The 14,192-nt window shown below is 43.9% G+C and overlaps 1 protein-coding gene across 1 annotated transcript in view; it reads right to left on the reverse strand.

Annotated features, from left to right (window-relative positions):
* LOC124789108 (proton-coupled amino acid transporter-like protein pathetic) overlaps nt 1–14,192 on the reverse strand; it is a 109,437-nt gene that overhangs the window by 32,218 nt on the left and 63,027 nt on the right. Inside the window, exon 6 of the mRNA XM_047256396.1 lies at nt 844–1,122. Coding sequence (XP_047112352.1) covers nt 844–1,122 — 279 coding nt within the window. The remainder of the gene's footprint in view (nt 1–843; nt 1,123–14,192) is intronic.

A 14,192-nucleotide genomic window follows, 5' to 3' on the forward strand; every position in this document is an offset into this window, starting at 1 on the left:
GGTACGTGTTGTTGAGAAGTATATGTTACTGTTTAGTATCTCACTGGCCATTTGTTTGTTAGTAGCACAGTTACCTGCAAGGTTAGGTTACTGTGTTGTGGTAGAAACCGATGTAAGTGTGTGTGTGTGTCAAAGAAGATTACGTTTACCTTAGCACTGCCTTCTGCTTTAACATTTTGCTTGACACAAGAACGCCTAATTAGGCTGGTGACCTTTTTTAATATATGATGTTACAGCTTGCTTTTGTGCTACGAGGAAGTCTACTCCTGAACCACCGTTTACTATTGATTAATTGATTATACTCTGCTGGAGTGTTTCGGAAACGAATCCCAGTTTGATTGCTCTCTTTCCATTAGGTTAATTCACGGTCACAACTTCGAAAAATTCCTCGCACAGGTATAACGTTAGCATGCTAACAGAATCTTCCGTTGGTTCTTAGAAGAACAACATTATAATAAATGAAAAGCACCAGTTTGCTTTTGTTCTACAACATTACTTTTATTGTGTTAACCAGTAGAAGTTCGTCAATGTTCTAGACGTGTTACTTCTTTTCCAATGTTGTTTGCAAACATTCTAACTTATTTGGTGACAATACTCTGTAAATGTCTGAAGATGGCCTTGTAAGCCGAAAACCGGTTACACAATAAAAGTAATATTGTAGAACAAAGCAAACTAGTGCTTTTCATTTATTATAACGTTAGCATTGGTTGCCGTTTGAGGTGGTCAGTGGTACCGTTACAACCTCGCAACTGACATTCGACCATGTCTTTTGAGTGCTTCACTTTTTTTGTCAGGCAATGTATCTACAACCACGAATGAACAGAGAAATGCAGAGTGACTCACCACTCCTATCCCCTCCATGGCGAAGACGACAGTGCTGAAGAAGAGCGGAAAGCGTGCGACGTCCACACTGAGGGGCAACTCGCCGGGGTCATTGAGGTCACGAAGCATGTAGTAGAGCGTGCAGGCGAAGCCCACCACGATGCAAATGTTGGCAGTCGCCGAGAAGGGCACCAGGTACTTGAGGTTGCGCAGCAGGCAGCTGGGCACCAACGGCAGCAGTAGCAGGACCGTGTAGATCCGGATGTCCAGCTGTGCCCACGGGAACCACTGGTCGCATACCTGTTTCAGGAGACAGAGTGTACACGTGAGGGGTGATCACTAATGGACTTCTAGTGTAGATGCAGTGTGGGCACGTAAATGTACACGTCCAGCCGCAACCACGTGAACTGCAGGTCACACAATTGTTTGGCGGGGTGGAATGACAGGTAAAGCGTCATTGCTAACGAACCTCTAGTGTAGATGCAGGATAGATGTATAGAAGTGCGTGTCCTGCTGTGCCCATGGGAACTGCTGGTCACGTGCATGTAGAGTGAGGTAGAATGTACACATGAAGAGTCATCACTAACGGGCATAAGGTGTCAGTTAGTTACATCTTTCATATATCACCCTTATACCAAAATGATGTGGAACGAGTTAGTTTTACGTGACATACATTGATCAGCCAGAATATTATGGCCACAGACTTGCTATCAATATAAACCCACTCAGGCGATAGCAGCGTCACCTGGGGAGGCATAACTGCTAGTCAGACACACGCATGATGCATCAGTGAGTGTGCTGTCCGTTTGCAGAATGGGGAAGATGCGTAGTCTATCTGAGTTTGACCAGTGACAGATTGTGAGGGCCTGGAGAATCGGCAAGAGCATTTCGGAAACTGCAAGACTTGTCGGGTGTTCGAGGAATGCTGTGGTGAGTGTCTTCAACACGTGGCGAAACCAAGGTGAAACCACGTGCAGATGTCATGTGGTTGGGCATCTAAGTTTCGTGACAAATATAAGATGTAGTAGGCTGGGCAGACAGGTAAAACAAGTCAAGTGCCACACTGTGGCTAAAGTGAAACCACGTCCAGACATCCTGTGGTTGGGCTGCCACACCTCACTGCAGATGTCAGACGTTGTAGGATGGGTAAGCTGGTACAACAAGACAGGCGGCGTGCAGTGGCTAACGTGAAACCACATCCAGACGTCATGTGGTTGAGCGGAAACCCCTCGTTATAGATGTCAGATGTCATAGGTTGTGCAGGCTGGTAAAACAAGACAAATGGCGCACTAACATCAAACTTAAATTATAGGCAAAGTGTGTCTAGACACTCAGCGCATCGAACACTTTGAACACTGGGCCTCTGCAGCTGACGACCCAGCATTTGCCAATATTAACACCACAACATTGGCAACTGCGACTAAAATGGGCATGTGACCAACGGCACTGGACGCTGGCGCAGTGGCAGCGTGTCGCATAATTTGATAAATACCGATATATTTTTCATCATACAACGGAGAGGGCGCAAATCCGTCCTCTTACAACCAGAAAGCTACAAGCTACTTGACACCAGTACTACAAGATGGAGACAAACTGTCGGCGGCCCAATTATGCTCTGGGGAACTTTCACGTGGGCATCCATGCATCCAGTGGACCTCTTGCAAGGCTGGACGGCAGTGGCATTTTTCAACAGGATAATGTGCCATGTCTCAAGGCTAGGAGGGTGACAGAGTGGTTAAGGAACACACTGGCTTGCTCCAATCGATACCTTGGCTCTCCAGTTCTCCAAATCTGAACCTGATCGAACACATCTGTGATGTGGCGTCAGAGTTCATCTTCCTCCTTGGGAATTAGGTAACTTGTTGGAGGAGATGTTGTGTTGAATACTTTCTGAGACATATTAAAGCCTCACTGCTTCCATACCACAACATATCCGTAACATACTGGAAATTAGATAGGTGGTCACAATGTTTTGGTTGATCAGTGTATATACATGATTAGTGTTAACATTAATGAACACATTATGTTGGAACCTGCTCATGTAACAACACAACTTTTTTCTTAACTAGCTACCAGTTTGAACCAAGAATTAGTCAGTAGAGTAGAAGGAACTGTTCAGGTTGAAAACTTGATTCGCCATCTACCACACATTTTACGTTATTGGAAAAATCACTAAAAATTTTTGTTGTTACATATTGAACTCCTTTATCAGCCAGTGACACTTTTAACAATGGGTAATGAAGGTCATTTGTCCCTGTATTGTTGTAGGTATGTACATCAATATTCTTCTCAGATTGTGATGGTGTGGATACAGTCAATGTGCACGTTCGGCTGTGCCCACAAGAATTGCGGTTCACACAGTTGTGGTGTGATATTGAGTGTACGGGTCAAAAACCATCACTAGTGAACATCTTGTGGAGATGCAGATGCACGTGTCCCTTTGTGCCTGTGGGAACTGCAGTTCACACAGTTGTGGTGCGATGTGGCGTGTACAGGTGAAGAGCCATCATTAATGGCCATCATTAATGGCCTTCTTGTGTAGATGCAGATGCACTTGTACAGCTCTGCCTGTGTTAACTATGGGTCATACAGTTGTGGTGCGATGTGGAGTGTACAGATGAAGCGCCATCACTATTGGCCTTCTTGTGTAGATGGAGATGTAGATGTCCAGCTGTGCCTGTGGGAACAGTTGCTCACACACCTGTGCGGTGAGGTGGAGTGTTCACATGAAGAATCATTAGTAATGACATTCTGGTGTAAATGGAGCGTGGTCATGTAGACGTGGAAGTCCAGCGGTGCCAACTGGGTGTGCTTCTCGCACACCTGTGCAGAAAGGTGGAGTGTACAGGTGATAAGTCTTCACTAATGTGATAATGCTTGTTAAGAGGATCATGGCCATGTAAAAATTACATTTAAAGCAGTGTCCATGGGTATTGCTGATCACACAACTGTGGATCGAGGTGGAGTGTACATGTGATGAGTCTTTACTAATGGGCTGATGTTTGTAGCAGCAGCATGGCTGTGTGTGTGTGTGTGTGTGTGTGTGTGTGTGTGCAGATCAAGCTGTGCATATGGAAACAGCTGATCACAGCTCTTTCCACTTAGACACAAAAAACACATCAGTAGTGTTCCATCACTGTATTGACGAGCAAGTCCAGCTAAAGACAGGAAATCCCTCTTCATACCCTCTTGTACTGAATGGAAAACACGGGAGTGTAAGGCGGATGGAGCCAAAGAGATGTAGTTAGAGACGATAGAAACTACACGTTATCAAAGTGATGAAAACCCTTAATACAGGGTGTTACAAAAAGGTACGGCCAAAGTTTCAGGAAACATTCCTCACACACAAAGAAAGAAAATAAGTTATGTGGACATGTGTCCGGAAACGCTTACTTTCCATGTTAGAGATCATTTTATTACTTCTCTTCAAATCACATTAATCATGGAATGGAAACACACAGCAACAGAACGTACCAGCGTGACTTCAAACACTTTGTTACAGGAAATGCTCAAAATGTCCTCCGTTAGCGAGGATACAGGCATCCACCCTCCGTCGCATGGAATCCCTGATGCGCTGATGCAGCCCTGGAGAATGGCGTATTGTGTCACAGCCGTCCACAATACGAGCACGAAGAGTCTCTACATTTGGCACCGGGGTTGCGTAGACAAGAGCTTTCAAATGCCCCCATAAATGAAAGTCAAGAGGGTTGAGATCAGGAGAGCGTGGAGGCCATGGAATTGGTCCGCCTCTACCAATCCATCGGTCACCGAATCTGTTGTTGAGAAGCGTACTAACACTTCGACTGAAATATGCAGGAGCTCCATCGTGCACGAACCACACGTTGTGTAGTACTTGTAAAGGCACATGTTCTAGCAGCACAGGTAGAGTATCCCCTATGAAATCAGGATAACGTGCTCCATAGAGCGTAGGTGGAAGAACATGGGGCCCAACAAGGCATCACCAACAATGCCTGCCCAAACGTTTACAGAAAATCTGTGTTGATGACGTGATTGCACAATTGCGTGCGGATTCTCGTCAGCCCACACATGTTGATTGTGAAAATTTACAATTTGATCACGTTGGAATGAAGCCTCATCCGTAAAGAGAACATTTGCACTGAAATGAGGATTGACACATCGTTGGATGAAACATTCGCAGAAGTGTACCCGTGGAGGCCAATAAGCTGCTGATAGTGCCTGCACACGCTGTACATGGTACGGAAACAACTGGTTCTCCCGTAGCACTCTCCATACAGTGACGTGGTCAGCGTTACCTTGTACAGCAGCAACTTCTCTGACGCTGACATTAGGGTTATCGTCAACTGCACGAAGAATTGCCTCGTCCATTGCTGGTGTCCTCGTCGTTTTAGGTCTTCCCCAGTCGTGGGTCATAGGCTGGAATGTTCCGTGCTCCCTAAGACGCCGATCAATTGCTTCGAACGTCTTCCTGTCGGGACACCTTCGTTCTGGACATCTGTCTCGATACAAACGTACTGCGCCACGGCTATTGCCCAGTGCTAATCCATACATCAAAAGGGCATCTGCCAACTCCGCATTTGTAAACATTACGCTGACTGCAAAACCACGTTCGTGATGAACACTATCCTGTTGATGCTAGCCGGCCTCTGTGGTCTAGCGGTTCTAGGCGCGCAATCCGGAACCGCGCGACTGCTACGGCCGCAGGTTCGAATCCTGCCTCGGGCATGGATGTGTGTGATGTCCTTAGGTTAGTTAGGTTTAGGTAGTTCTACGTTATAGGGGACTGATGACCACAGATGTTAAGTCCCATAGTGCTCACAACCAATTGAACCATTTTTTGTTGATGCTACGTACTGATGTGCTTGATGCTAGTACTGTAGAGTAATGAGTCGCATGTCAACACAAGCACCGAAGTCAACATTGCCTTCCTTCAATTGGGCGAACTGGCGGTGAACCGAGGAAGTACAGTACATACTAACGAAACTAAAATGAGCTCTAACATGGAAATTAAGCGTTTCCGGACACATGTCCACATAACATCTTTTCTTTATTTGTGTGTGAGGAATGTTTCCTGAAAGTTTAGTCGTACCTTTTTCAACACCCTGTATAACATTAGAGCAAATAATGAAGTTTATAGCAGTGGGACACGGGAGGTGCGGTAAGGATAAACTTTAAATCATTTCATTTCAAGGACACACAGATTATTGTGACGTTGATTTGCATCTGGTGGCAAATGAGCTACATGCACGCAGCAGTTGACTCGGTGGGAAATGGGCAAAGTGTAAACAGGCCCTATATTCGGGCACTAGTCACGGAAACAGCCGGCACACACCTGGATGTCGCAGGTGTGGCGCAGGCTGGACGCAAAGAGACAGAGAATGTACGTAGAGAGGCTGTGGCACTTACTCTGCGGTATCACGCTGTAGTGATAGCCGCCATGTTTTGTGTAGACATTCTGTGGCTTGAAAGCGAGACTGCACGAGTGCGAACTTGTGTGAAAAGCAGTTCCCGAATTCATTTTCGGAATCATGCACGCCATCTGCGCAGTGTGTAACTGCATGCACAGAAAGAATATAAAACAAATATTTCTTATTTCAAGTTAGTTAGGTTTAGAAATGTTATGCGTTAGCCCAGGAAGAACTTCCCCGCGTTTGACTTTAAGTGAATGTGTGAATTTATTATTTTACGCTAGATTTCTATTGAAAACAAGCAGCTGACAGAGAAATGGATTATTCTGACGAGAAGAGAAAATTGGTTTCTGACAAATATCATTCGCATTTGTTCTTCAAATCATGAAGACGCGTTTTTACATGAAGTAAATGACTAAAGGCCACTGTATAACAATGCTGTGCCTAGTATTTTCGATGTTTCAAGTTAGCTGCAAAAAACTAATGTCCAGTGGTGGCTACCTGCAGAAAGAATGTCAAACGAAAGTGTTTGCAGGAAACTCGCCTATTGTGTAGGTTGGAGTATCTTTGTCTAGTTTTGTTTTGTTTTGTCTTGAATTTGAAAAGAGTTATACATACAAATGAAATTAATGCCACCTTCTGTAGAACGTCAGCCTCTGTGACTTAAAACTGGAGTAGTGTTCATTGACCTGTCAGCAGCTTATGACACAGTGTGGTGCGAGGGCCTATTATTGAAATTTTTGAGAGCAATACCTTGCAATACTCCAGGCAACCTCTTAAGTAACATGTTAAGCAATAGGCGGTTTAAAGTACATCAAGAAGAAGAGAAAAGCAGATGGCATGTACTCAATGACGAATTACCTCAGGACTGTGGTCTTGCTCCAGTGTTATTCAACCTCTATACAGCTGACCTGCCGAAAATTTCAATATGCAGATGACCTGGCAATTTCATATCAGAGTGAAGACCTTTCTGAATGTGAAGAACTCCTAACGAACAGCCTTACTAAAGTTTATGAGTATTTTGAGACATGGAGACTGAGACCAAATGTTTCTAAAACCGAGGTAACCCTGTTCCACCTCTCTAGTCGCCCTTCATCAGCAAAGATCAGTCCACAGTTCGGCCCTCTTTGCACAGTCAGATACAACGAAAGCCCAAAATACCTGGTTGTCACTCTGAACAGAACTTTAACATACAAAAAATACCCTTCCAACTTGGCCAAGAAGACACAAACACGAGTGAACCTTGTGAGAAAGCTGGCAGGCAGTACATGGGGAGCAACCACATCAGTCCTCCGAGTAGCATCCCTTGCAGTGATATACTCTGCAGCGGAATACTGTGCACCAATTTCGCTCGGAAGCGCCCACGTTGTGAAAGTAGCCGTCCAACTGAATTCAGTTATGAGAGTAATTAGTGGTACAGTACGGTCTACACATACTTGCTGGCTACCAGTGTTTTCAAACATCAGTCCACCAGACCTCCGTCGAAAGACTGGTCTTTACAACCCCTGTCAGCAAGTTTCTGAAAACAACTCGATCTTAATGACAATTTGCTATCACTGCTTAGGAAACGCCTCAAATCTAGAAGACCGGCATATGAAATGGAAGTCCAAATGCTATCCACAGGATTCGATCAGGAAGCAAAGTGGAAATGTGGGTGGCAAGCTACAAGAAACCACGAAGTTGTAGACAATCCAACAGTTCCAGTTCCAGTCTTCCACCAACCAAGGGAGGTGTGGGTGCAGTTAAACAGATATCGGACTGAAGAGGGTAGGTGCCAATACAACATGCACAAGTGGGGCTTTTCAAGCGACAGTGTGTGTGACTGTGGTGACACCCAAACAATGAGCCACATTGTGAATGAATATCCAATCAGACGCTTCCGTGGTGGCATTGAGAAGCTCCATCAAGCATCCGACGAGGCACTCCGCTGGATCGAGTCCATCAACATCGGAGTGTAGTCTGTGTACTGTATATAATTTCACATGCTCATTTTTATATATATTTCTTTGTTTTGCTAAATGTGTATTACTGTAATTTTTGCATACGATAACAACAATAATAATTTCTGCGAAAGTTAACCACATGTAAGTTGGCAACAGTGCATAAATATGTCCGATGCCGGTTCTTTCTGTGAGAATCTTTCGTAAGTTCTTTAAGAAATAAATGTTGAGGTAGGAAGAAATGTTTTGATTTATCGGTATTCACGAGGAAATGGCACGTAGAAATACGAGTATCCAGGTTCTATGTGAGAAGTCAAGGAGAGCACTTGTTCACAGCAGCTTCTATAAGGTCTGAATCCACCTTGTTCAGGCGATATCATAGCATTAATTTGATCTTGGATTCGGTTTAGAATAATTCTTTCCAATGGCTTGTAAGCACAGCTAAGTAATATTGGGTCGAAGTGTTCTGAAGCTGCTCCTTCTCTCCCTGGATTTTGGATAGCGATAATTTCTGCTCTTTTAAATTTTTTGGGTAATGTCGCTGTAGGGAGAATTTCGTTAAAAAGGCAAACTAGCCAATTTCGCGTTGCCGGTCCACTCTGCAGAAACTGGAAGTATTGTAAGTCTAGACAACCTAGTCTAGACAACCTACCAAAACATCAGTTCACTCTGAAATGATACTTGGCGTCTCTTTTAAATATGTTTAAAGACGTACCTCTTCCTCCTGTTTAAGGGTTGTGAGATCACAATAACCTGTAAATATGATAGAATTAAGCTGCCTGAAATGTAACTTTATTTTTATTCCTATCACTTCAGAAAGAGTTTTTTGTTAACACATTAACTTTATTTAAATATATGCTAACGTGGTAGTAACCATACTTGAGTCCAATATTAGTGCCACTACCTCCAACTTGTTGTTGTTGTTGTCGTGGTCTTCATCCAGGGACTGGTTTGATGCAGCTCCCCATGCTACTCTATCCTGTGCAAGCTTCTTAATCTCCCAATACCTACTGAAGCCTACATCCTTCTGTATCTGCTTAGTGTATTCATCTCTTGGTCTCTCTCTACAATTTTTACCCTCCACGCTGCCCTCCAGTACTAACCTCCGAACATGTCCTAACAACCGATCCCTTCTTCTGGTCAAGTCGTGCCACAAACTCCTCTTGTCCCCAACCCTATTCAATACCTCCTCATTAGTTATATGATCTACCCATCTAATCTTCAGCGTTATTCTGTAGCACCACATTTCGAAAGCTTCAATTATCTTCTTGTCTGCACTATTTATAGTCCATGTCTCACTTCCATACATGGCTACACTCCATACATATACTGTACTTTCAGAAACGACTTCCTGACACTTAAATCTATACTCGATGTTAACAAATTTCTCTTCTTCAGAAACGCTTTCCTTGCCATTGCCAGTCTACATTTTATATCCTCTCTACTTCGACCATCATCAGTTATTTTGCTACCCAAATAGCAAAACTCCTTTACTACTCTGTCTCATTTCTTAATCTAATTGCCTCAGCATCACCCGACTTAATTCAACTACATTCCATTATCCTCGACCTCCATCTTAGCAAAACTAAATAAATGAAAATTCACGAAATTAAAGAAAAGTATATTGATGTGTAATGTTCCTTATCTTCAAGAAATTTTCGTCCTGATTCCAAACTGGGCTTGGACTTTGCGAGTTTGTAATACACTGACGGAAAAAAACTAGCACCATGAATAAGGAGTTGAGCAAAATGAGCGAAATACTTCTAGGCATGTTTCTACATCTAAAACGTGTCGTCTATTCGAATTTCGCGTCAGTCGCGTAAGAGTCGCGATAGTAGCGCCACTACGAGGATGCAAATCAGGTTTGCTTTAAATACACGCTGTGGCGATCGTGAGCGTTACTTACCTTTAAGACTGGACGTGGTGAGTTGATGTTACTCAAGAACGCCTTTAAGACGACAAAGACGCCATTATCAACACCTCACTGATCTTTAACGAGCTCGTGTAATAGGCCTACGGTAAGCTGGATGTTCCTTCTGCGTTACTGCACAAAGAGGTGGCAGGAATGAAACCATTGTACATTATTGCTGACAGCGGTGATTACGGGAATGTATGGTCGAAAGAAGACCGGGCTCCGGAAGGTCACGTGGTACTACCGAGACGGGCAACCATCGTGGTCACCTTATGCCTCCGTCACATCGTACTGCATCTGCAGGAGCAATTTCAGCAGCAGATGGCACCACAGTGGCATACTGAACTGCTACAAATCGGTCACTTCATGGAAAGCACAGAGTCAGACCCCTTGTGGCGTGCGTTTCAACGACCCCAAACCACCGCCAACTGTGACTTCCGTGGTGCCAAGGGAGAACTCATTGAAGGAAAAGGTGGAAGTTTTCTGATGAAAGCCGGTTCTTCCTCAGTGACACTGGTGGGAGTGTGCTGGTTAAGACGAGGCCAGTTAGGGCCTGCGAACAGCCTGTACGCTTGCTACATACAATGGACCTGCACCTGGAGCTATGGTCCGGTTTGCGAATTCGCGTGTGAGAAGGAACAATCTCTTGCTTATTCCACGCACCATTGTGCTGCCATTCGTGAACAGCACTCCAGGGATGCTTTCCAACACGATAACACTCGTCCACAAACCACTGTTGGAACCCAAAACGGCATACAGAGTGTCGGTATGTTGCCTTGGCCTATTCGATCACCGGACTTATTTCCAATCGAGCACATTTGGGACATCATTGGACGACAACTCCAGCGTCATCCACAAACAACATTAACCGTCCCTGTACTGATCGACCAAGTGCAACAGGCATGGAACTTTATCCGGCAGCTGTACAACACAATTCATGTACGTTCGCATGCTTGCATTCAACTTCTGGCGGTTAGACCGTGATTAATGTACCAGCATTTCATATTTGCAATAGTTTATCTCCGCTGATATGAATCTGTGGTCTTATAATGTTATTCACTTAAATATGTTATCTAGACAAATGTATTTCCGAAATTTCATTACTCTACATTCATTATTCTTCGGTATTATGATTTTTTCCCGTCAGTGTAATTCCAAAGGTAGGGAATATTTAATATTAATTCAGCTGATGCGTTTCAGTTACTGTTGTGCGTGTAAAACATTATCTTTGGCCTCTAACATCTGCTGATAAAATTATGTTACTTTCGAAAATACTCTTTTGAATGAATTTTAATATTTCACAACAGTTCTCTTTGTTGATACTTGAGACGATTTTGGAATTAGCCAAATGAATTGATCCCCCATGAAACCTGTTATCTTATTATGGTCTGTTGAGTGTTAATTAAGTAAATAAATTAGTGAAATCAAAGTGAACTAAGAAATTAGAATATAAATGGAAAACTTGGTTTAGTTTAGAGAGTTACATACTGGCAGAACAGAAGAAACAATGACCGTCAGCGAGTTCCACATAAGCGGGCGCTGTCGATTCAGCCGTCAGGGCATCGCCCGACCGGCTCACGTGTTTCTAAGTTGTCGCATGAGCAAAGGCCCTCGCCTACATTCCAAGAGCCAATGACCGACGTTAAGAAGATTCTTCGAGAAGCCTTTCAACGTGACGGAAGAAGCAATGACCGGCTCACGTGTTTCTCAGTCGTCACATGCGATCAGAGGCCCTCGCCTACATTCCAAGAGCCAATGACCGAGGTCAAGAAGATTCTTCGAGAAGCTTTTCAACGTGACAGAAGAGGCAATGGCCGTGAAGTCATTCACCCCCAGTGAACTGAAGTGAATAAATACGCGAGACGCGGTGGGCCCGACAGAGGAAGACAATTGAAGACAGATGAAGACAGACGGAGACGAAGACGAGAGACGAAGGAAGAAAAGAAGAGTAGCAGTAGTTTTCAGTCAGTTTCGGTGCTGAAGACCGTCGTGCAAGAAGAGACTGCATCATGCACAGACGCACCAAGTCCGCCGCTGTAATGGAATAGCAAGTAGCAGCCGCGGCGCCAGAAAACAGAAGTTAAAAGGTATTGGAAGTCTGGTTTTTACATACCCGGGTGACTCGTGAGGACGGGAAGGAGACGGCCTCACATCAGTAGTTACCTGTGAGCTGGGATGAAGACCTGACAGCCGAAGACTGGCAAGCGGGAGTCCGTGGTTCGAGTTCGGGACACTGGCCTTCCACCGCCGCGCCGCTCCGCTGGTCGACGCACAACACACGCGGCCGCTTAGAGAAGAGAAACACTGGGACGCCACATCCAAGGTATCACCATCCGATGCACGACGTCGCTCGCAATAATTAAACGGGCCACCTCGCGCTGCGCGTCTCCGGTCAGCTGGGCGAGACGGCGACACGAGATACACACCGCTACGCGTAATCAGACGCCGCCGCCGCCGCCGCCGCCGCCGCTGTCGCAGCAGAAGGCTACGCAAACGACACGGCTGCCGCTCTCCGAACCAGAACGTCCCAGTAAGATACAGTTGTACGAAACTTTCAATAAAAGTTAACTTATGTAAGAATGATGTTTCATTCTACCTCATACCCGAGCCAAGGAAGAACCCACCCTGCCCACGTGTTGTTAAGAGAGAAAAGTTAATTTATTTAATATTTTCACCCTGACAGAATGCTTTAGAATGCTCATCCTGACAATTGACAGCATCAAAAGAGAAAACACAGTTACATTGAGTGACAGAACTGTCACATTTAGTAACACAAATGTTACATTTGATGTCAGAAGCCGTCGTAGTTGTTACAGGTCTTTAATTGTTATAGATCTTCAATAGATGGTAGCAAAATGTGGAATGGTGAATTCAACTGATTTCAACATTTGAAATTTTTCTTACAGGAATCCCAAAATACAATTTCGGAGGGATTGTGTTGCTACAATGGAATCAGTAAGCTTTCAGAAATACTGTGCTGTTATTACAGTTATGTCCTTAAGCATAAGAAAAAAATTGAATTCACTTTATATACATTTAACTTAGTGTCAGAGAGTTAGTTGCTATGTGTCCCGATCGACTTTTCTTCGACAGTCGAATACGAAATTGTATCAAACTCTGCATGCCGCCCTGCTTTTCGGCACAGTCATCGGGCGTCGCAGCTTTGCTATGTATGCAACAGCTTTGTGACTCAGTACTGGACAGCTTTATTATAAAGATACAACGTTGATAAGATATATCTAGGCAGTTTGTGCATAGACTGAATGCTCATTGAGAACCTGAAGTGAATCCATTATGAAGCACAAAGCATTTACCATAGATACGGAAGTAGTTTTGGACGGACCTGATACAAATTGAATAGCAGTTTGACGATCACTTCTGAATAATGACGGCTTCAATTTCTTACTCTTAGCAAATGAAGTTATCACATGTGAGAATCAGTTACCTAATAATTATCATAGTATACTGCAATCATAAGTGTAAAACGAACTCGTCAACTAGCCGTAAACAGTGAGAAATTAAAAGCGATGCACATCATGAAATTTCAAAATATAATCAAGTTTGAATCGCAAAGGTGAATGTAATCGTAATTACGTGGCACTGATAGGCGAAATCGGATATTCAGAAAGAAACATCAATCCCCCTAGGCATGTCTGTTTCAGAGTGACGTGCACGTCATTCCAGAGACTAACTGCATTAGTTGGTCTTAGTCTCTGGCATGATGTACCCGTAACTTATGCAAATATTTTATCCTGTGACGCATATTACAATTTTATGTTGACAAGAGCCTCTGCCTGCGGGAATTGACTATTGAACAGTTATTCTCGTATGTAATCTGGCTACTGTCATGGCTTGCGACAATTTTTGTTTTTCAATTTTATACATGACACGAGCTGCTCCGCTCCGTTTAATGTAATGTACAATCATATGATGCAACAAGGCCCACTACTTGTGAAGGAGATATTTTTACAAATATCTAAACCTACGTCAAGAGCTAATAAACCCTTATTTGCAACTGGTTGGCTGATTTTCAACCTATTCAGATTCACACAGTTGCTGTTTCGCGGCCATGTTTAAGATTTAGAAATACTTAAAATATTTCAAGAATTGTTTCTTAGAGTGGAATTTATG

Source organism: Schistocerca piceifrons, chromosome 3 (assembly GCF_021461385.2).
Source record: "Schistocerca piceifrons isolate TAMUIC-IGC-003096 chromosome 3, iqSchPice1.1, whole genome shotgun sequence".
In the NCBI taxonomy this organism is placed as follows: Eukaryota; Metazoa; Arthropoda; class Insecta; order Orthoptera; family Acrididae; genus Schistocerca; species Schistocerca piceifrons.